The sequence below is a fragment of the Pseudophryne corroboree genome, chromosome 8, assembly GCF_028390025.1.
Source record: "Pseudophryne corroboree isolate aPseCor3 chromosome 8, aPseCor3.hap2, whole genome shotgun sequence".
In the NCBI taxonomy this organism is placed as follows: Eukaryota; Metazoa; Chordata; class Amphibia; order Anura; family Myobatrachidae; genus Pseudophryne; species Pseudophryne corroboree.
In genome coordinates, this window is record NC_086451.1 from 133,938,228 (window position 1) to 133,962,890 (window position 24,663).

General features: G+C 43.9%; 1 protein-coding gene across 1 annotated transcript in view; it reads left to right on the forward strand.

Moving 5' to 3' along the window:
• Positions 1-461: 461 nt before the first annotated feature.
• The window catches only part of LOC134948744 (keratin, type I cytoskeletal 18-like), a 46,158-nt gene continuing 21,956 nt past the window's right edge, over positions 462-24,663 (forward strand). Inside the window, exons 1-5 of the mRNA XM_063936940.1 lie at positions 462-789; positions 15,315-15,397; positions 19,856-20,012; positions 22,190-22,354; positions 24,321-24,446. Of these exons, the coding sequence (XP_063793010.1) occupies positions 475-789; positions 15,315-15,397; positions 19,856-20,012; positions 22,190-22,354; positions 24,321-24,446 (846 nt within the window). The 5' untranslated portion in view covers positions 462-474. The remainder of the gene's footprint in view (positions 790-15,314; positions 15,398-19,855; positions 20,013-22,189; positions 22,355-24,320; positions 24,447-24,663) is intronic.

Genomic DNA, 24,663 nt, shown 5'->3' on the forward strand with positions numbered 1-24,663 from the left:
GGGAAGTCACTGTGGGGGTGGAGCTAGCACCTATTACCGTTTTTGATAGTTTGAAGTTAAATTAGGATGGTTTTGATTTTAGCATTTTAAGGTTAGCGTCAGTTTAATAGAGCCGTTCTTTTTTCTGCCACCATATGCCGGCTGATTCGGCATCTTAACAAAAGTTTTTCATTTACAGGTTTGCTATGGTTAGGGTCAAATAAATAGCTAGCAATTTTTCTGCCAAATTCAAGTCTCCGTGTCTTTATTTCTTGGTATGAGAGGTAACGAATGCTTACTTAGAACGAAGGGGTCCACCAAATGTCACTAGGATGTTTATAGTATATTTATTTGGCTTCTAGATAATGTATTTAATTGTGATAGAAGTTTCTATGAATAAGCACAACTTGTATAAATGCATTCAAGATGCAACATACTGCTTTTTTCACACAATGTTCTAAATATTGCTTTTATCCAGAGACACAACAATCTCCCATGGCTTCTCTATCTCTCCTGCATGGAGGGTCCCGCAGGCTCCGGACCTCCTCTGCCAGTATCTCTTATGATGGAAGACCCAGGATTGTGTCTTCAGCACCAGAGTTCAGTTTACCTCTGGACCATGGGTCTAACGAAAAGGAGGTGATGCAAAACCTTAACAATCGGCTGGCCAGTTACCTGGACAAGGTTTGCGCTCTGGAGAAATCAAATAAGCAACTGGAGATCCAAATTCGAGAAAAACTATCAGTAGGTACTGCAGTAAGGAAAGACTACAGTGATCAGTTCAACCTGATTAATACCCTCAGAAAGAAGGTGAGAAATTAACATTGGCCATTATTTATTAAATGTAATTGCATATCATTGACTAGTGGAGTGCGCAGATGCCTCCTGTGTCCCTGCACAAGCGTATTAGGATTGTGTGCCAGGCTTTTAGGTGGGCCCAAGGAGATAAAGATGTGTTCACATTACACCTAGAGTCTCAAATTGCACCAAACAGCTACGTATGGCGCACCATGGACTTTGTGACTTATTGTAGCCTCTCCAAGCGTCCTTCCAGAGATTTTGTCACAAAATATGCTTCTTTTTTGCATTACTAATGTGACAAACACAGAATGCACAGGTAACCTAACTACTGGCACTGGCATTTCATGTAGCTTCTGTGTGCGACTAACCTGGGGAAAAATGCAAAAGACACAGGTCTGATACGAGTGGTCCACGATATGCCTTGGCCTGCGCATTGTCATGCTTAATCTGTGATTCTGGGCGTAATACAGACCTGACCAGACATTTTTCTCTAATAGACAAAACCATGTGCAGTGCAGCGGGGGGGGGGGGGGCAGATAAAACATGTGCAGAGAGAGTTAGATTTGGGTGGGGGGTGTTCAAACTGAAATCTAATTGCAGTGTAAAAATAAAGCAGCCAGTATTTAACCTGCACAGAAACAATATAAACCACCCAAATCTAACTCTCTCACATGTTATATCTGCCCCACCTGCAGTGCACATGGTTTTGCCCGTTAGAGAAAGATTTTGCTGCTGCGATCAGGTCTGGAAAAAAATAATAGTGCACAATTCAGGGAAAAGTATTAAAAGTCTGTAAATCGCTACCCATAGCGGTTCATCTAAGTCACACAGGGTGTCTCCCGCCATATGGAGCAAAAAGGTTAGGCGTATGAGGACACATCTGTACAGCAGCCCCACAGGGCCCCTTGTACAATTCAAGGCTTCTGGAAAATAAAATTTTATCAGATAACCTCATTCAAGTTTTTGTTTTATATTTATTTTGCTCTCCCAAGTTGTGTGATCTTCACTGTAACGTCTGCCCTTCCTTATCTTGCTATTAATTAAAACACACAATGGGGGTAATTCCGAGTTGATCGCAGCATCAAATTTGTTAGCAGTTGGGCAAAACCATGGGGGTCATTCCGAGTTGTTCGCTCGTTATTTTTTTTCTCGCAACGGAGCGATTAGTCGCGAATGCGCATGCGCAAAGTCCGCAGTGCGACTGCGCCAAATAAATTTGCTATGCAGTTAGGTATTTTACTCACGTTTTTTTCTTCGTTCTGGTGATCGTAATGTGATTGACAGGAAGTGGGTGTTTCTGGGCGGAAACTGGCCGTTTTATGGGTGTGTGCGAAAAAACGCTACCGTTTCTGGGAAAAACGCGGGAGTGGCTGAAGAAACGGAGGAGTGTCTGGGCGAACGCTGGGTGTGTTTGTGACGTCAAACTAGGAACGACAAGCACTGAACTGATCGCAGATGCCGAGTAAGTCTGGAGCTACTCAGAAACTGCTAAGAGGTGTGTAATCGCAATTTTGAGAATCTTTCGTTCGCAATTTTAAGAAGCTAAGATTCACTCCCAGTAGGCGGCGGCTTAGCGTGTGTAAAGCTGCTAAAAGCAGCTTGCGAGCGAACAACTCGGAATGAGGGCCCATGTGCACTGCAGGGGGGGCAGATATAACATTTGCAGAGAGAGATAGATTTGGGTGGGTTATTTTGTTTCTGTGCAGGGTAAATACTGGCTGCTTTATTTTTACACTGCAATTTAGATTGCAGATTCAACACACCACACCCAAATCTAACTCTCTCTGCACATGTTATATCTGCCTCCCCTGCAGTGCACATGGTTTTGCCCAACTGCTAACAAAGTTCCTGCAGCGATCAACTTGGAATTACCTCCCAATATGTACAGCAGAAGGACCAATGCACCTAAATAATATAAAATAAAATCCAAACTTTCAAAAGTATCTGAATGATACATGTATGCATTTTCAAAGTAAGAATATCAACGGTTTTATATGCAAATTGTGATCAAGATTATAATAAATAAATCAGAAAGGATTCTGATGACATCTGAGGATCTCATAAACAGAGAATAGATAAGCATTTTGTTAATCATTTAATAAATTATTTACTTGTAAAATCTAACTGATCATGATATTTTCAGACAGATTATTGCCTTCAGACAAGATAAATATTAGAGACAACAGGGGCGATTTATCAACACAGTGTAAATATTAAAATATATTCTACCCCCATAGCAACCAACAATAAGCTTTAGATGCCGCAGCAGAGGTAAACTAATGCTGGGTAAACACCTTCCTTGGAAGCAGCGCTATGGAAGCAGCAGTGATAGCGCTGTATGGTAATGAAGCAGGAGGCGTCTACTACAGGTATGACGTCTCCTGCTGCAGTAGTGATCCGAACTGTGTCCTAGGATGCAACATTGGATTAGTCACTCACCATCAGGCGGCTTGCAGCATTAATGGGGACGTGCAACCTGCCTGTCGCAGTGGCCAGAAAATCTCTTTGCAACTATGGCGATCCCTAGCCTCTTCCAATCCCGTAAATGGCGGCAACACACCTCCGTTTTGGGAAACGGAGGCCATCACTGCTCCCTCAACACCTCCTAGATGGAGTAGACTGTCAATCACTGACAGTCTGTTGCCGTCCTGCTTCCTACATTTCAGGATCTGTTCGCTCATGCACGGAACAGGTCCAGTGTGTACAGAGCCTAGGAAAAGCAAGTGTCTGGGGTAATTGCATATTTTAACATTTGTTAGTAATCAATCTAAGGGGTAAATTTACTAAGGTGGGAGGTTTTTTTTTAGAACTGGTGATGTTGCCCAGGGCAACATTACATTCTATCTATTATCTTCTGGAAGCAGCTAATGCAGGCCTGGCCAACCTGTGGCTTTCCAGCTGTTGTGAAACTACAGATCCCAGAATGCCCTGCCACAGGTTTAGCATTCCCTAATAGCAAAGCTGTGACAGGGCATGTTGGGACTTGTAGTTTCATAACAGCTAGAGAGCCACAGGTTGGTCAGGCCTTGACTAGATAAATGTTAAGTAGAATATGATTGGTTGCTATGGGCAAGATCTCCAGTTGTAAAAAAAAACCTCCCACCTTAGTAAATTGACCCCTAATTGTCACTTAGTAATGTTACTTATCAAATGAATTAGAATTTGCTTGTCATGTGCTGCATTGTGGTGACCAGTATACTACAGTACAATAGTCCAGTGCTGCATCTCGTTGCCCAGTGTCAGTTCTAGTATCCTCATCAGTGCTCAGTATCACTACTCATTGTCTTGTGCTGCATTGTGGTAACCAGTATACTACAGTACAATAGTCCAGTGCTGTTCTCGTTGCCCAGTGTCAGTTCTAGTATCCTCATCAGTGCTCAGTATCACTACTCATTGTCTTGTGCTGCATTGTGGTAACCAGTATACTACAGTACATTACTAAAAGTCCAGTGTCTTGTGCTGCATCTTGCTACTGTAGGGTGCTGTGGTAGTGTCCTGTCACTGTGCATAGGTCATCATCATTCCAGTCACAGTGGTATCTGGTATCTATCTAGTGGTATCTATTTCCAGACATTACTGCCGTCTAATTCCAGATACATTACTGGCATATAATTCCACACATTAAAAAATGGAGAACAAAAATTTGGAGGGTAAAATAGGGAAAGATCAAGATCCACTTCCACCTAGTGCTGAAACTGCTGCCACTAGTCATGGCAGAGACGATGAAATGCCATCAACGTTGTCTGCCAAGGCCGATGCCCAATGTCATAGTAGAGAGCATGTAAAATCCAAAAAACAAAAGTTCAGTAAAATTACCCAAAATCAAAATTAAAAGCGTCTGAGGAGAAGCGTAAACTTGCCAATATGTCATTTACGACATGGAGTGGCAAGGAACGGCTGAGGCCCTGGCCTATGTTCATGGCTAGTGGTTCAGCTTCACATGAGGTTGGAAGCACTCATCCTCTCGCTAGAAAAATTAAAAGAGCTAAGCTGGCAAAAGCACAGCAAAGAACTGTGCGTTCTAAATCACAAATCCCCAAGGAGAGTCCAATTGTGTCGGTTGCGATGCCTGACCTTCCCAACACTGGACGGGAAGAGGTGGCTCCTTCCACCATTTGCACGCCCCCTGCAAGTGCTGGAAGGAGCACCCACAGTCCAGTTTCTGATATTCAAATTGAAGATGTTACTGTTGAAGTACACCAGAATGAGGATATGGGTGTTGCTGGCGCTGAGGAGGAAATTGACAAGGAGGATACTGATGGTGAGGTGGTTTGTTTAAGTCAGGCACCTGGGGAGGCACCTGTTGTCCGTGGGATGAATAAGGCCATTGACATGCCTGGTCAAAATACAAAAAAAAAATCACCTCTTGTATGGTGTGGAATTATTTCAACAGAAATGCGGACAACTGGTGTCAAGCCGTGTGTTGCCTTTGTCAAGCTGTAATAAGTAGGGGTAAGGACGTTAACCACCTAGGAACATCCTCCCTTATACGTCACCTGGAGCGCATTCATCAGAAGTCAGTGACAAGTTCAAAAACTTGGATGACAGCGTAAGCAGTCCACTGACCACTAAATCCCTTTCTCTTGTAACCAAGCTCCTGCAAACCACACCACCAACTCCCTCAATGTCAATTACTTCCTTAGACAGGAACGCCAATAGTCCTGCAGGCCGTGTCACTGGCAAGTCTGACAAGTCCTCTCCTAACTGGGATTCCTCAGATGGATCCTTGAGTGTAACGCCTACTGCTACTGGCGCTGCTGTTGTTGCTGCTGGGAGTCAATCGTCATCCCAGAAGGGAAGTCGGAAGACCACTTGTTATACTTCCAGTAAGCAATTGACTGTCCAACAGTCCTTTGCGAGGAAGATTAAATATCACAGCAGTCATCCTGTTGCAAAGCGGATAACTCAGGCCTTGACAACTATGTTGGTGTTAGACGTGCGTCCGGTATCCACCGTTAGTTCACAGGGACTTAGAGAATTGCTTGGGGTAGTGTGTCCCTGGTACCAAATACCATCCAGGTTCCACTTCTCTAGGCAGGCAATACCGAGAATGTACACAGACGTCAGAAAAAGAGTCACCAGTGTCCTAAAAAATGCAGTTGTACCCACTGTCCACTTAACCACGGACATGTGGACAAGTGGAGCAGGGCAGACTAAGGACTATATGACTGTGACAGCCCACTGGGTAGATGTATTGCCTCCCACAGCAACAACAGTGGCGGCACCAGTAGCAGCATCTCGCAAACGCCAACTTTCCATAAGAGGCACACAGCTGATAACCTCTTACGGAAACTGAGGAACATCATCGCAGATTGGATTACCCCAGTTGGACTCTCCTTGGGATTTGTGACATCGGACAACGCCAGCAATATTGTGCTTGCATTACATGTGGGCAAATTCCAGCACGTCCCATGTTTTGCACATACAATGAATTTGGTGGTGCAGATTTTTTTTCAAAATGACAGGGGCGTGCAGGAGATGCTGTCGGTGGCCCGAAGAATTGCGGGCCACTTTCGGCATTCAGTCACTGCGTGCCGAAGACTGGAGCACTAGCAAGAGGTGGTAACAAGGTGGAATTCAACCCTCTATATGCTTCAGAGGATGGAGGAGCAGCAAAAGGCCATTCAAGCCTATACATCTGCCTATGATATAGGCAAAGGAGGGGGACTGCACCTGACTCAAGTGCAGTGGAGAATGATTTCAACGTTGTGCAAGGTTCTGCAACCCTTTGAACTTGCCACACGTGAAGTCAGTTCAGACACTGCCAGCCTGAGTCAGGTCATTCCCCTCATCAGGCTTTTGCAAAAGCAGCTAGAGAGATTGAAGGAGGAGCTAAAACGGAGCGATTCCGCTAGGCATGTGGGACTTGTGGATGGAGCCCTTCATTCGCTTAACCAGGAATCACGGGTGGTCAATCTGTTGAAATCAGAGCACTACATTTTGGCCACCGTGCTCGATCCTAGGTTTAAAGCCTACGTTGTATCTCTCTTTCCGGCAGACACAAGTGTGCAGATGTTCAAAGACCTGTTGGTGAGACACTTGTCAAGTCAAGCGGAACGTGACCCGCCAACAGCTCCTCCTTCATTTTCTACCGCCACTGGAGCTGCCAGGAGAAGGATAACATTTCCAAAAACACCCGATGTCGGTGATGCAGGGAGCGAAAACTGGTTCGGACTGAAGGACCTGCCAACGATTACTGACATGTCGTCTACTGTCACTGCATATAGTTCTGTCACCATTGAAAGAAAGGTGGAGGATTATATGAGTGACAGCATCACTGTAGGCATGTCAGACAGTCCGTACGTATACTGGCAGGAAAAAGAGGCAATTTGGAAGCCCTTGCACAAACTGGCTTTATTTTACCTAAGTTGCCCCCCCCCACCCCCTCCAGTGTGTACTCCGAAAGAGTGTTTAGTCTAGCCGGTCACCTTGTCAGCGATCGACGTAGGGGGTTACTTCCAGAAAATGTGGAAAAGATGATGTTCATCAAAATGAATTATAATCAATTCCTCCGTGGAGACATTACCAGCAATTGCCTCCAGAAAGTACACAGGGACCTGTGATGGTGGATTCCAGTGGGGACGAATCAATACTCTGTGAGGAGGGGGATGTACACAGTGAAAGGGGTGAGGAATCGGACGATGAGGAGGAGGTGGACATCCTGCCTCTGTAGAACCAGTTTGTGCAAGGAGAGATTGATTGCTTCTTTTTTGGTGGGGGCCCAAACCAAACAATAATTTCAGCCACAGTCGTGTGGCAGACCCTGTCGCTGAAATGATGGGTTTGTTAAAGTGTGCATGTCCTGTTTATGCACCATAAGGGTGGGTGGGAGGGTCCAAGGACAATTCCATCTTGCACCTCTTTTTTTATTTATTTATCTGTGCATCATGTGCTGTTTGGGGACTATTTTTTTAAGTGCCATCCTGTCTGACACTGCAGTGCCACTCCTAGATGTGCCAGGTGTTTGTGCCGCCCACTTGGGTCGCTTAGCTTAGTCATCCAGCGACCTCGGTGCAAATTTTAGGACTAAAAATAATATTGTGAGGTGTTCAGAATAGACTGTAAATGAGTGGAAATTATGGTTATGGAGGTTAATAATACTATAGGATCAAAATTACCCCCAAATTCTATGATTTAAGCTGTTTATGAGGGTTTAAAAAAAAAAAAACGAATCCAAGACGCACCGGAATCCGACAAAAATTCTTAAGGGAGGTTTTGCCAAAACGTGTCCGAATCCAAAACACGACCGCGGAACCAATTCCAAAACCAAAACACAAAATCCGAAAAATGCCCGCTGCACATCTCTAATTTCAACCCGGTATAAAAGCAGTGTTATACACGGGTTGGATCCGGGTCAATGTGCCCTCTAAAGTATTCAACCCTGCATTCATGTAAAAGTGCTGATTGGCTGTTCTTTGTGTGCCTTGATGATGTCAGCAGCCTGAGCCCTGCTACACAGGAGAGCATTAAGACAGAGAGCAACAGAGAGCATTAACAATTAGAGCTATTAAGAATTAGGGGTGAGGCAGAGATTGCTAGGCTGCTTTCTGCATACCTCCCAACTTATTAAAAGTACAAAGAGGGACCTTTGCGCGTGCCTGAAAAGGGTGTGTGGCCTATATGAAAGGGGCATGGCCTCGTGATAGAGCCTTGATCGCGAGTCACGCCCCCTTGTACCATCATTGAGGGGGCATGCCCAGCGCTCTCTGAGCTGCTGGCATGCCCCCTCTCCCTCTGTCACCTGTGAATAGATGCATGCGCACAGCTAGGGTGTTCGGCGCCCCCCCTGCAAACTATAAATTTGCGCCCTCCCATATTCCTTTGGCGCGCGCCGGGAAAAGGGGTGTAGTCTCACAAGTAAGGGGCATAGCCACACAATAGTGCCCCCATTCAAAATTACGCCACAATGTAGCACAATCTTATTCATCTTATACGTAATGCCCCACCCGTAGTAGTAGCGTCCTTATATGTAATGCCCCCCCAGTAGTTGTAGCGTCCTTATACATAGTGCACAACCAGTAGTAGTAGCATCCTTATGCATAATGCCCCCCAGTAGTAGTAGCATCCTTATGCATAATGCCCCCCCAGTAGGAGTAGCATCCTTATGCATAATGCCCCCCCAGTAGTAGTAGCATCCTTATACATAATGCCCCCCCAGTAGTAGTAGCATCCTTATACATAATGCCCCCCCCAGTAGTAGTAGCATCCTTATACATAATGCCCCCCAGTAGTAGTAGCATCCTTATACATAATGCCCCCCAGTAGTAGTAGCGTCCTTATACGTAATTCCCCCCAGTAGGAGTAGCATCCTTATACATAATGCCCCCCAGTAGTAGTAGCGTCCTTATACGTAGTGCACCCCCAGTAGTAGAAGCGTCCTTATACGTAATTCCCCCTAGTAGTAGTAGCGTTCTTATACGTAATGCACCCCCAGTTGTAGTAGCGTCCTTATACGTAATGCACCCCCAGTAGTAGTAGCATCCTTATGCGTAATGCCCCCCAGTAGTAGTAGCATCCTTATACATAATGCCCCCCCCAGTAGTAGCATCCTTATACATAATGCCCTCCCCCAGTAGTAGTATTGTTATACGTAATGCCCCCCCAGTAATAGTAGCGTCCTATACATAATGCCCCCAAGTAGTAGTATCGTCCTTATACGTAATGACCCCCCAGTAGTAGCGTCGTTACACGCAATGGCCCCCATTAGTAGCGTTGTTACACGTAATGCCCCCCCTGTAGTAGTAGCGTCCAAAAGCACACATAAACGCACACACACACACACACACACACACACACACACACACACACACAATTTCCCTCTCACACTTCACTTACCTAAGCCAGTCTCCCTACACTACAGCAGCCTGGTCCGTGTAGCCCCCTTCTGACCCGTTTAGCCCCGCCCCTTCCGCCGCTTAGCTCCGCCCCCTTCTGTACCGTGCACAGCGCTGTCCTGTCACACAGGTGAGGGAGGAGGATTTTCATGATGCAGGTGCCGCAGCCAGTGCCTGTCATACAGTGACAGGCACAGCAGCAGCAGGGGGCACAGGACGGCGCAGCAGGGAAGGAATGCAGAGCAGGGGGAGCGCCTCTCCGTCCCAGCGCCTCCCTGCACTGCATCCCTTCGCTGAGCGAGTAGCGCCGGGCCTGCGCACAGCGTCTATTCGCTGCTGCTCTGCTAAGCAGAACAGCAGTGAGAGGAGCCTCCCAACTGCCCCCCCCCCCCCCCCCCCCTCCTCCACCACGCGACACAGCGGCCCGCAGGTGGAACAGTGGGACAAGCCCCAAAAACGGGACTGACCCGCGAAAATAGGGACAGTTGGGAGGTATGCTAAAGATGCAATTGTGTATAAAAATTAGCTCTGTCAGCCATGATTCCTGCAATGCTGTGAGCTGTCCCCACCCTCTCCTTTTGTCCCCTTCTGACACCTCATCTTTCTGAGCCAAAAAAGTCCATTTAAAATGACATCCATGGTGTTTTAATTGCTGACCCGGGTTGAGTTAAAAGGAGCCAACCCTGCAATAACCCGGGTTGAAAGTGTAGTGTGAAGGAGTCGACCCGGGATTGCGGTGTAAAAGAGGTATAATTCACAATAGGGATCTGATGTAGATTTAGAATCAAAACTCAAAAAAAGGTGCAGCTTTGCTCCTGAACAAACCATTTTGCAAAACAATGCAAAAAGGGCAAATGCATTTATTTATTTTCCCATGCAGGAAATGACTGGCTTCTTTTGCATGCAGCCCACAAACACTGGATAGTTTTAGTGTTACGCTGCAATGTATGGGACGATACAGTTAGTCCAGCGATCTGTTCACAGCAAAGTCCTGCGAAACACTGCTTAGAATTTAACTAGAAATGTTACATTGTGGCCCCCAGCCTGGTATCATGTGTTAACTCATTGTGCGATTTATGTGAAGTGCACAAAAGAGGAAATTATCCTGAACCACACAAAAGTGTTACATATTGTAGGATAGCAAGAGGCCACAGGAGACATGTAGGAGGCTGTGAGTGGCCATAAGTCATTAAATTTGATTTTTACAATAAATTAAAAACAATAATTCATTTATTAATGAATGGAAACGATAATCAGCAATGTTTACAGTATTGTGGGGAATGTTTAAACAGAGTAGCAGCAGGGGTATTCCCCAAACACGTGACATCATGAGGTCATATTGAGGGGGCAGGGCTGCAGAGGCAGGGGAGCATCCCAAATATGCTCTAGGGAGCTCTGCAGCAGTGACCGCAGCATTCTAAAGGTGGGTACACATGGAACAATTAGAACTACGATGAGGGCATTCCCGATCATTTGGAATGACACATTGTGTATATCGTTCCATGTGTATGCCCGATACCGGTGGCGATGCATGCACCGGAGAGTCGCTAACGACAGCTCCAAATCTTTTGAACATGCAAGAAGATCTGTGGCTGCCGTTAGCTAAGCCATCCTACCGAATGAAACATGGCCCCTGCCCCCCTCCTCCCCCCGCCACCGTTTGTCACTCCCCACGTTGCCAAGTGTGTATGCACTTGGCGATGCCATGTGTACGGACCATAAGGATGATCCGGGCAGCTATCTAGGGTGTAGGGTGCCATTTCAGGTATGCTACAAGACAATGCAGGTCCCACAGTGTGAGTCACAGTGCTGCCCCTGAGACCTGCTCCCTCGCAGTGGCACCACTCACCCACCCTTAGTTAGAACTCTGCATTTAAATGTCTCTGTTGAGCTTTGTAAGTGTACATACTGTATATAGGAATACTAAATTATTGGAACAAAATACCTGCACCTACCATCAATACAACACATCAACATACATGCTGAGCTAGTATATAACCCTACCAGCTGTAAATCTATACATTTTAAATTTGGCTGTTTAAAATGCTCCAAAAAGCTTCATTTGTTACTTTAACATTAATATTTTCAATATTTTTAGAGAGAATTATATAATTATTGCTAGAAATACTAAGCTCCACAATTGCTAGTATACTAATCCTTATTTTCACACTGTAAAATAAGAGTATTTCCAACTGTGTCACCCGTGAAAATTGTAGTTCAGCCAGTTTCATTACTGCAACAGGCACATGAAATCTCCCTTATATAACCAACAATATAACAGAACAATGCTCAGAGTGAAGCAGCAAATATTTAACATAATCCAATTTCTCTACAAATGGAAATATTTATTGATCTTTCAGTTACTAAGGTGAGAAAACAAACAGTAACGTGCACTAAGACATTTATATTTGCAGAGGATTATGTGTATTATGAGAAATGGTGACTTTACTAAAGCAGCCCAAACTGCCTGATAATCCACATCCCAAGTGTGTGTGTGTGTGTGTGTGTGTGTGTGTGTGTGTGTGTGTGTGTGTGTGTGTGTGTGTGTGAGAGAGAGAGACTGTGTGTGTGTGTGTGTGTGTGTGTGTGTGTGTGTGTGTGTGTTTGTTTGTTTGTGTGTGTAGTGTGTATGTATGTTAGTATGTCCCCCATCGGGGGAATGCAGTTGTAGGGGCCCATGATCAGGGGTGTGGCCAACCATTGGAGTGCATGGTCCGAGTCCCTTGAGATTGAGATATATATATACATATATATAAATGCACTCACCAAGAAAGTTCAAACAGGCATTTTTAATGATAACTCATGAACATATGTAGATAGGTTGGGTTCCGGTATAAAAGATAGATAGTGTCTAGTTAGACAGTCAATAGATAGACACCATATGTTAGACAGACATTAGGTCGACAGGGTCAAAAGGTCGACAGGGTCAAAAGGTCGACATGAAAATGGTCAACATGAAAAAGGTAGACACCATGTTTTTTGCATTTTTGTGGTTTGTGTGGATAGTTTTGTCATCTGGAACCCCCAATTGTACAAAGTCATACCCTCGCGGGGCTCGCTTCACTCGACACGCTTCGGGCACGGTGGCTCGCTGCGCTTGCCACAAGGTTTATAACCAACTCTATGCCGACATGGATAGAGAAAGTATGAAATAATCCAAAAACATGTTACATAAAAAAAAAAAACATTTGTCTATCTTTTTTATGTCGACCATTTTCATGTTGACCTTTTGACCCTGTCAACCTTTTGACCTGTCGACCTTTTTCATGTCGACATTTTGACCCTGTCGACCTTTTGACCCTGTCGACCTAATGTCTGTCAACATATGGTGTCTATCTATTGACTGTCTAACTAGACACTGTCTATCTGTCAAACGGATACCATAGGTTGTCGAAGTTTCGGTCATAGCACAACCTTTTTCAAGACATCATACAGCACAGCGGGGGTAATTCTGAGTTGATCGCAGCAGCAAGTTTGTTAGCAATTGGGCAAAACCATGTGCACTGCAGGGGGGGCAGATATAAGCATGTGCAGAAAGAGTTAGATTTGGGTGGGTTATTTTGTTTCTGTGCAGGGTAAATACTGGCTGCTTTATTTTTACACTGCAATTTAGATTTCAGTTTGAATACACCGCACCCAAATCTAACTCTCTCTGCACATGTTAAATCTACCTCCCTTGCAGTGCACATGGTTTTGCCCAACTGCTAACAAAATTCCTACTGCGATCAACTTGGAATTACCCCCAGCAATAGGAATAATGCACAATGAACCACCAATGGTGGCTTATATAAGCCGTCCACCTGTGGGTCACTGGTGAATGGGGATATAAGGTGAGCTTTGTTTGATTTGTATTATGTTTGTTCCTGACGAAAATCCATAAAGGATTGAAACGTTGACTGTACCTGCACTGGATCTGTGACTTCTTCCAAAGTGTTCGTGAGTGCCGCATCTTTGCTTGCCCATATCCTTCTTATGAGGGCACCAGAACAAGTAATACATCAGGTGGAGTGCCGGGTTAACTGCATTGTGTATATATATATATATATATATATATATAACATACATGGAAAAAGTGGGGGATAGGGGTACCGGCGACCTGTGTTGTTTCAAAAGTATGTACTAAAAAACTTTGAATTTATGAGCCAAAAAATATATATATAAAAATAAACAAATTTTAATAAAATATAAAAGTTAATAGATAAAAAGTACAAATTTTCAAGAGATAAAAGTATATAAATATAAGGTAGGAGATTAGACTTAGCTTTAAAAATAGGCAGGGGGTCAGTGCAGGGAACCCAACGCGTTTCGTCACATATGACTTCTTCAAAGGGTAGGTATACATACATGCATACATACAATATGAAAGGACCGGCACTCCCCCCGATACTTGCTAAGTTTCACTCAGGTGCCATTCGGATAAAGTAATAAAATACAAACAGTTAAACGAGCAGCGGCACTCTGAGATTCAATGTGTTCAACAAAAGTAAGTAAACAAATGAGTGATTTATTCCATCCTAGTGTGCCAACGTTTTGGGGCCAACATGCTTCTTAGTCAAGGTGATTATAATCACCTTGTAAAAGGGGCATGTTGGCCCTGAAACTTTGGCGCACTAAGGATGGAATAAATCACTTGTGGGCCAATCAAACCATGTGCATATGTATCTCCCACACCCCTGAGACAGTAGACAAGCCTACTCTATCTGCTCTCTTCCCCAGAGTAGTGGTGCTCGATGACCTGATTTGCACTGTACAATGCCCATATAGCTTGGAGAAAATGGAGTATCCAGGAGGGGGATGGGACAGGACAATCAATTCCCCCCCCCCCCCTCTTCCCCCCACACACACCACATAACATACACACCTGTGTCCTGTCTCCTGTCTCAGCCCTCCTTAAGCTTCTGGATCACCTCTGGCGGAAATTTTTCCATCTAGTGCAGGCCTGGCAACCTGTGGCTCTCCAGCTGTTGTAAAACTACAAGTCCCATCATGCTTTGCCACAGTTTTGCTATTAGGTAATGCTATAACTGTGACAGGGCATGCTGGGATGTGTAGTTTCACAACATCTGGAGAGCCACAGGTTGGCCAAGCCTGATCTAGTGCTTCTGAATGTGTAACAGGACAATAATTTATAATGAACAGGTCACTTAAGCCCTCTACCACTTAAAAGTTTTTCACCATTGCAGGGCACTTATGCTGGTTCTTCTGATGTGGTCATCCCTTCTAGATCAATAACTGGATACGGCTAAAGGAGAGCTCTTAAAGTTGCCCCCTATTTGATACCCAGTTGCATGAGGCAGTTTGGAGGCATATAAGGGGCATATAAAGTGCATGTGGAGTAGATGGCATTAAAGGAACACAGGAGTTCTTGAAATATGACACAGGTCACAGTGTTTCAGGGTTAAGTTGATCTGCTGGCGACAGTCTTCCCAGAGTGAAGGCTTCAGTTATGTGAGCATGGGGCTGGGCCACACACTAGGTAATAACCTTTTCTAGATATGCTTTACTTTGACAATATAATTTTTGTATATATGATAATGAAATGATACAATTACATGATTGCTTGTAACCGTGGTAACTATAGGTTATATGAATGCCCTACTACTAGGCTTTTTTGCCTATAACTAATTTTGCTTACAAATATATATTTTTTTAAAAGTTCACTGTGACTTTCACATCATATGAATTCCATTGATTTTATAGATTGCAGATTCAATCTCTGAGAATACAAAGCGCCTGTTGGCTATTGATAACAGCAAACTAGCAGCAGATGACTTCCGGGAGAAGTGAGTATCAGATGTGTAACCCATAGTCTGGGAATTACTTTGTGAATATACTTTGAAATATGGGAAAGAGCACTCTTATCTTCTGTGAGCAATTTGTCAACTGTTTACAGCAAATTAAGGTCCAGATTTATCAAGCCTTGGTGGAGTGATAAATTGCACGGTGATAAAGTACCAACCAATCAGCTCCTATCTGTCATTTGTCAAATACAGCATGTAACATGGCAGTTAGGAGATGATTGGTTGGTACTCTATCACCGTGTAATTTGTCCCTTTCCAAGGCTTGATAAGTCTGGGCCTTATTAACTTATAATCATTGTGATGGCAGTTCCACTGTGTTGCTACAAGAGTCTTGGTCAGCAATTAGGTCTAACTTGGTGATATCTCTGGATCCCTTTAATTTAGAGGTTCTTAAACGAGGAATTGACTGAGGTGCTAATTAAGTCACTTGTGCCCAAGTTTGGCTAACCTTAAAGCCTGGATCATTGGGGTGCCTTGAAGAACGTGTTTGAGAACCTCTGCTTTAATCAATAATGACGCAGGTGACATAGACAACACTTACAGATTATTATTATTATTATTATTATTATTATTATTATGTTAAAGTAGTTGTATTATTTGTATATTTATCAATAATACAACTGCTTTAACTTAATAATCAATATCATAGTGGAAAGTAAAACACCAGTGCGGCAGAAGAACAGCTACAATATCAGCAGTGTTTGATTTAACCAAAATTGACATCCATTCAGAGTATATGATATTTGGGTCCTCCTAAATGCTACAGCAATAAATATAATTGGAGCACAGTCTGAAGGTGATATTTTGGGGTATATCAATAGAAGTAACAACTGTGCCACGGCCAAGTGACATTGGGGGCCAGGTTGCAACTAAAATATGCTACATTCATACCTCCCAACATGACCCTCTCCAGGAGTGACATAATGGTCTGCTCCTGTACTTCCCTCTTAATTTATTATTGCTATCACCTGTGCTGAAACACCTTTCATATCCATTAACTAGTTCAACACAGGTGACGGCAATAATAAATGAAGAGAAAAGTCCAGAAGCAGAGCATTTTGTACCTCCTGGAGAGGGTCACGTTGGGAGGTATGTACATGGGTTTAGGACCCAGTCAGATGTACAGTGTAGCCAAATTTCACCCAGAAAGCAGAGTGTAGATATCATGGTTGGAAAATCACTACAAACAGAACATAGTCGAATGCAGCTATTGCCTAATCATAGTTATCAGCAACCTCAATCATCATCTCAATGATCACGATCAGAGGACCCATTTAGAGCTAGGACTAAATTCAGCTAGAACGTGCTCTGTTGCACTGTGGCAAAACCAGGTTACGCTGTAAAGACCAAGCCTGGGTTACCCTACAGGAGACAGGATTGAGACTGTGCATGTGAGAAGCCAGGCAACGCTAACCTTGTGAGAGATTTTTTATATAAGAGCCTTTTGGCAGATTTATCACCATCCGGATCTGAGGATGCATATGGGATAGGATAAAATCACTCCAATCTGCAATTCGATAATTGATTACATTGCATGGACATATCAATTATCGCATGCAGGGACAGAGCTTGCAAGAAAACTCTGTCCCTTTGATGCCACTCCGCAGCAGGGTATTTTTTTGTGAAAAATACCTGGAGTAATGGCTGCGCATGCACTGCCAACATCGCCACTACCGCTGTCAGGGCACATCCCCCCGTTGGGACTACCCCCACACCGCTACCCCCATTCCCTGCATACTTTCCCGTGACCTGTGCCCCAGTGCGCTCCTCCATCTCTGGTCATGTGATCGCTGGCTTCTTGCACTGTGACCCAGTCATCTGATGCTGTAAACTGCTCTGAATGTCGGTTTACAGCAGATGACCAGGGACACAGTGCAGGAGCCAGAGTTCAGTATATTTAAAAAAAGGGGGCAGAGAAGTCAATGCAGGAGGCAGCATATCGCAGTGAGCTCTCTGATAATGCTATCTCAGGATAACGTTATTATCACAGGACTTTTTTTATTTTATAGTAAATTTGGCCAGATCACATTTCCCATTATAGTAATGGGAAATACAATCTTGTTACTAAAAAAAAAAAGTGAATTAAAGGGTTTGGAACAGTTTTTCCCAAACACTGCTCCAAAAGCCCTTAATACAGCCAGGTGATACTAAAATAATGTGAAAAGGGTGTAAAAATAAAAATTTTCACATTATTTTAGTAAATTGTCCCCTATATGTTTGCAGAATAGCTGCCCAAAGTTAGTTAGGGGCAAAGAAGTGAGCCAGTGCCCTGAATGGGGGCTAGGCATTTGTTATTTTCTATTGACTTGTGTTGTTCCATTTATGCTGAAAGTAAGCACCATTCCTTTACCTAAAAATCTGTGTTGGATACTGTGTGAGCACCTAGACACTGCACAAATTCAACCCTCTACCATGCTAATTATCCCACGTCATCACAGTCCTTATACGCGGAAATCCGTTATTCATTGTACCGAGGGCCTGATTTAGAAAAGGACACAATGTTGATGTTGTACACAGTGGAGTGATTTACCTTGCCACTGTGTATGCTTCTGAGTCGCACTGCGCATGTGTTGCAATGGGCTTGCAATGGCGATTACAGTGAGGATTCTTTTGCAAAGTGATTGACTATCAGGTAGCATTTGTGGAAGGTAACAGGGGAGTGACGACTCAAAGGCAGGCATGTCACAACTGTTTCAAGTGCCTGTCCCAGCTTGCGACTGCCACCCCGCATGTAGTAAAAGGGTTCCAGCATCTTACTGCAGGTGACCATGCTGCGTGACCATAAAGTTACCCAGAAGGCCAATATTTAACGTAAGCGCATCCGATGTGTGCGCCATTCATACACAAGCGGCAAAATTCTCAGCTCCAGTGGACACCTTTATACGGGTGTAGTACGGCTGACCAGCGGTCTCCTGACCGCCGGTCAGCTTACCCACGCCGGGATCCCGGCAGCATACCGACGCCGGGATCCCGGCGGGGAGGGGCGAGTGCAGCTAGCCCCTTGCGGGCTCGCTGCGCTCGCCACGCTGCGGGCTCGGTGGCGACCTGCGGTCGCCACGGATTCTATTCCCACTCTATGGGTGTCATGGACACCCACGAGTGGAAATAGTCCCTGTTGGTCAGCATGCCGACCATCGGGACAGTGACCCATCGGGCTGGTGGAGGAGGTCATGTGACTGTCGGTCAGCTGACCGGCGGTCACATGAATACCACCCCTTTATACAAAGCCCAGTGGCTGCGACATTTGCATATTTTCACACGCGTGCTGTGCAATGCCGTGATGGCATTTGCCTACATCCCTAAATCAGGCCCATAGTATGTTGCTTTTAACATGCTAGATTTAACTGATTTTCAATGCTAGTAAATATTTTTAAGTTATAGTGCAAGTTCAAAAAGGTAAAAAACAAAAACTTCTCATTTTCTGATGTGACCTATTTCACCTAATGCACAATGTAAAAACTGTTATCTAGCCACACAGATACATCTAACTGGCTATGGGGTGCCCATTATAATGAATGATGTCTTAAGATGGCCATACTCTGATCGATAATCAGCTGATAAAACCATTGTTCTGTATAATTATCGTTCAGTGAATGAATATTAATGATAGTTGTCCACACCATGAAAACACTAGAAAAACAGTTAGGATCATTTGATTTATTTATGAAACATGTCCGATGGTCTTCACCGTCATCCAGCTGATTCCTAGCTGTAAATTGTAGATCGTGCATTGATGTATGGAGGCATGGTTATTATTGGCCATTGCACCGCCCCTCATCTGTTCCATCTGATCGTGAAGCCTATGGCCAGCATCAGTATCATTTAATATCCAAATACAAAAGCAATAACACAAGGACCACCAACCCCAACCCAAATAAAATGCCAGATAGATATGTATCATCAAACGTAAAACATTGTGTATGCATACAGTTATTTGTGGGAGTGCTTTTATTGCTTGTCTTCATGAGAACAAATGCCAGGGGGTAAATTTACTATAGGTTCTAAGAATGATAAGTGGTGAAGTTGCCCACAGCAACCAATCAGATTCTGTCTATCATTTTCTAGGATACAATAGAGAAATGATAGACAGAATCTGATTGGTTGCTATGGGCAACATCACCACTTTTCATTTTTAGAACCTTTAGTAAATCTACCCCCAGCTTAAGCCATAAGTATTAGGCATCAGAAGTATTGAGTATTAGCCGTTACATGTGAAAGACAGCTTTATATGATCATTACCGAAAAACTGAAACTAACATTGTTTTAATAACCGTATCACAAGTAAACAGACTTCATCGCAGACAACCTATAATATAAACCGTATTGACTTATTAAGGTAAATTCCTTTTAATCCTCATGAAGTATGCCTTAAAGCAATGTTAATCTGCACTGCTATGCATTATACCTTCACAATGAATGAGAACATTGTATTGTCATTAGGTGGACCACTGAATCTGCACTACGTCAGTCGGTGGAGAGAGATATGGTCTCACTGAGAAAAGCAAAGGAAAATCACGAATCTCTAAATGACAGTCTGAGAGCCGATCTAGGCACTCTGGACAATGAGCTGCTGACTTTAAAGAATGACCACAAACAGGTACCATTAATAAATAACTTCCATCAAATTCCGTCTTCGACAATAATTAACCAGCTATGGGATAGGTAAACATATCTTTTACATACTAAAACAATGAAGACTTCACAGTGGAAATGATGTCTTTGCTGATAAGCCACATATTATTACTGTAGTTCTCTCTTTTTTTTTTATAGAGCAGTGTTCAGGAGACCATGGTCACCAACGCTAGTGCAGACAGGCTTTAGCACACTTGGTATTGAGAGTGAGGGAGGCACAGATTGGATCAAATAATCATCTCATCTTCCATATACAGTAGGAGCTGATTACTTGTTATGGAGGGGAACAGTCAGTGGTCTATCTATCATGGGTGCAGTGTATAAGGTGCATACGGGCCACTGAGCATACTTGCCTACCCTCCTGGAACGGCCCAAAGGCTCCTGAAAATCGTGTGGCACACACTCCCGGTCCCCCCGAAAGGTGGGCAAGACTCCTACATCCCCCACCTTACCTGCCCACAACAGAGCACAAGTGGGCAGTCCAAGTGGACCCGATGACACAATTCATGCTGTATCATGCAATTGTAGCCCTGCCCCTCGCTATACAATGCCTGTTTTCTCAGCCCACATTTGCATGCGCCATGTCCCCTACGTGGAGGAGGGGGCTGCAAGTATGCCACTGAGTCAAAGGGAACCTGCAATTGCTATAGATCCTGGACCCATAGCAATTACTCACCGTGCTCCCACCCTTAGGAATTATTGAAGCAATCGCCAGATGCGAATAGTCGCAACCTGGCACACCATGCAGCATGCAATGATGCAAAATGCTGCATCGCAGCAAAAGATGATAGTACACGATAGTGAGCATAATACAAAGGCAATCACAGGTGGGTGCATCTGGTTCTCCACCCACAGGGCATATGTGCTATGTGTTGAGCACCGTCCGCACCACCATAGTTATGGCCATGCATAGAGCATCAAAAGACAGTCCCATATAAACCAGGGCAATCAGGGATAACTGAAAAAGAGAAAATGGAAAGGCTTCTTGGATACTAAAAAAGATCCAAAGGATAAAAAAGCCTGGAACCAAGAACACACAAGGTGACCATCTATAATAATAAGATAACATTTGTTGGAGACTTAATAGATAATGATGACCCTCCTAGACTTAGCTACGATACAGAGGCGAAATCCAACACTAAACAGATCTTTTTAACAAACAATTAAATTCACTGTAGGGCTAGGCACTATGGGTAAGATAACATAGTGAAGAACAGACTACCAAGTAAGACATTCAACAAGGGAAAACAAACATAATCCATTTCTGTATATCTCTCAAACAAAGCAAGTGCAATTAGTATTTGTGAACATCCTGGAAAGACTTATCTCATCTTTCACAAAGGGAAGCCAACAGATGACCAAAGCTGCTGAAGGAAATATTGTCCATGCACGTAAACCAAACCGGGATTATCATGCACAAATAAATGTTTACTTAAAGAGAAGTGTAACACAGATTACAAAATTGAATGACAGCCATTACAAGTAATGTAAGGAAAATGGGTCTAAAGATGGGAACACACACTATATATATATCTCCACGGAAGTCCAACCAGATAAATTCTGTATAATGAAGAACAATAGCTCATGGGGTCCTAAAAAGAATAACCCCTCACCAAAAGATCACCCAAACAGAGGCCCACGGCCAATTAGTAAAAAGTAATATTTTAATATCACAAATTACACATATAAAATTTCTTTGCAGACAAAAGTCAAATATTTATACAAAGAATTTATAATTAAGACAGGGGGCCCAGGGTTCTGACCCCCTGGCCCCTCCCCCCTTAATCCGGCTCTGGCCGAAGTAGGAGCGCACAACACATGCCATGGGGAAGAGGGTGGGAGTGCAAGACACACTGGAACAGCGCTGCCTACTATCACATAGCCAGCGATCCAGCGCCATCCGCCAACCCAGGATAAAAGCAGACGGTGTGCCTGAATGACCTGCCTCCAAAGATTTAGCTACTGTGTTGCAATTTGGAATACAGTGTTTTGCAAATTTCTACTTTCTGTAAATACCATCATGGACTTCTCTTTTGTCTGATAACTATCCTCTACACATTAACATAAAAGTGACATGTTCTAAATACTACTGTAATAAGTCCATAAAGATCTATGCACCCTGACAAGTAGCATTTAATACAGGAACTTGCAGCTCTCAAGGAGTCACTGGCGAAAGGAAAGATCGAAGTTGCTGTTGATGCTGCCCAAGGACCTGACCTCAACTCTGTTTTGTCTGAAGTCCGTACACAGTATGAAGACATTATAAGGAAAAATAAAGAGGAAGCAGATGATCTGTTCCAGACTCGGGTATGACTATTAATGTGAAAATGAAGTAAAATATGTGATTAAGCAAACATACTAAAGGCAAGCTACACCAAAAAAAAATGAGTTTGTAGGGTCTGGTGCCAATTTTACTAACTTCACCTGCACCTTTTGTAGCTATACAGGGCATAAGATTTGTATCAACGATAAGCATCCTTGGTATATCTGGCCATTGACAGACAACAACATATTTATTATCTGGCCATTGACAGACAGCAACATATTTATTGTCTGGCTGAAATCCAGTGCAGTGACTAATGAGCCATGATAATTACACATATCTAGTTTATACTGATAAACTGTAGTACTGTAAAACTAACAGGGCGGTAAACTAAAAATCAAATAGATTACCCTATAGGTCTGCTTACTGATGAATAAGTAATGAATAATGTCATACATTACTCTACACCACTGCTCACAGACTCCTACCACCGGGTACAAAACACTCTGCTCTTGAACTTCCCACTTCATGTATATTTACAGTCACCTGTGTTGAACTGATTGATGAGTCCAGGAGCAGAGGATTTTGTACCTGGTTGAAGGTGTTGGGGGGTATTACACAGCACTTTACCGATACACATGCTGCAGCAGCCGGCCGTGATAGACGACTGAACTGGGCGGGCGCATGTAAATTCCCACCAGGTTTGTGACATCAGTTCCCGACAGATCGGGCAGTGTATATTCACAACACACTGCCCAGTCCATCTGTAGATATACAGTATCTACAGATCAGTTGATCTGCAGATATATCTATAAAGGTGCATACACACGGTGAGATTTTGGCTATCTACGATTTTGACTATGCGATATGGACTATGCGATTTTGTCTATGTGTGCTTGCGATATTGGCTATGGGGGTAATTCAGACCTGATCGCTCACTAGTGTTTTTTTGCAGTCCAGCGTTCGCATAGTCGCAGCCCACCGGGGAGTGTATTTTAGCTGCGCAAGTGTGTGATCGCATGTGCAGCCGAGCGGTACAAAAAGATCGCTCGCTAGCGTTTTTTTTGCAGTGCTGCGGTCAGGTCAGAGCTGCGCATGTGTATGCACCGCAATGCACAGACACGTCGCACAGGTACAAAGCGGATCGTTGCTGTGCGATGGGTTTTACAAAGAAACTATTCGCACAGCCAGTTGCAAGCATATTGACAGGAAGAAGGCGTTTGTGGGTGGCAACTGACCGTTTTCAGGGAGTGGTTGGAAAAACGCAGGTGTGTCCAAGCATTTGCAGGGCGGGTGTCTGACATCAATTCCGGCCTCGGACAGGCTGAAGTGATCGCAGCGGCTGAGTAAGTCCTGGGTAACTCAGAAACTGCACAAGGTTTTTTTGTACCACTGAGCTGCACATGCGATCGCACACTTGCACAGCTAAAATACACTCCCTGGTGGGCGGCGACTATGCAAACGCAGGACTGCAAAAAACAGCTAGCGAGCGACCAGGTCTAAACATTTTTTGCAAATATACAGAATCCACACAGTTAGTGTCCCGCTTGGAATGGAATCCATGGTCGCAGTGCAGCAAAGCTAATCCCTGCGCTACCATGACACACTTAGTGGTCTATTCAATTGAAGTCGAAACTGCCGTCTACTCGGGAAAGACGACAGTTTCCGACTTTTTTAGGTCAAATTATGATTCAACCTATTCAGTGGGGCTGCCGTTTTTCCGACTTGTTGGCAATTCCGTTTTGTCGGAAAACACATGGATCGGCGGATTGTTTTCGACAATGTCAATCCGAATTTTAAAAAAGTCGGATTGGCATTGTCGAAAATGGGCAAAACCATTCGGATTTTCCCGCAAATTGAATACTGCATTGTCAGATCCTTTCCGTCGGAGAGGATCCAACATGCATTGAATAGACCCCATACTAGATAAATTCCTATTTTAGGATACATCTACTACATACTGTTGTTGTTTTTAAAAGTGTTTGATACATAGTGCTACTTGTTCTGTAGTATGAAGCTGTGACTCTGCAGCTGTCAAAGGAAGATGAAGAAGTTAAGAGGACACAAGCTGAATTGCGGGAGAAACGACCTCTGATACAGTCACTACAGCTGGAATTAGAGAACGCAGGAAACCAGGTGATTATAAATTGTTTTATAGGAATGTTCTCACATCTTGGCCACTGTCACACTACAGTAGTGTTCTGTTGTTGATATACAGCACTCAGTAGGAAACAGTGTTTTTCCGTCACACTATGCTTCAGAGGCATATGTGTGTTACATTGAACAGTGATAACTCTCAGTTATTGCTGACCAAGAGCTGCCATCATTTTGGTTACTTGGGGAGAGATGTCTC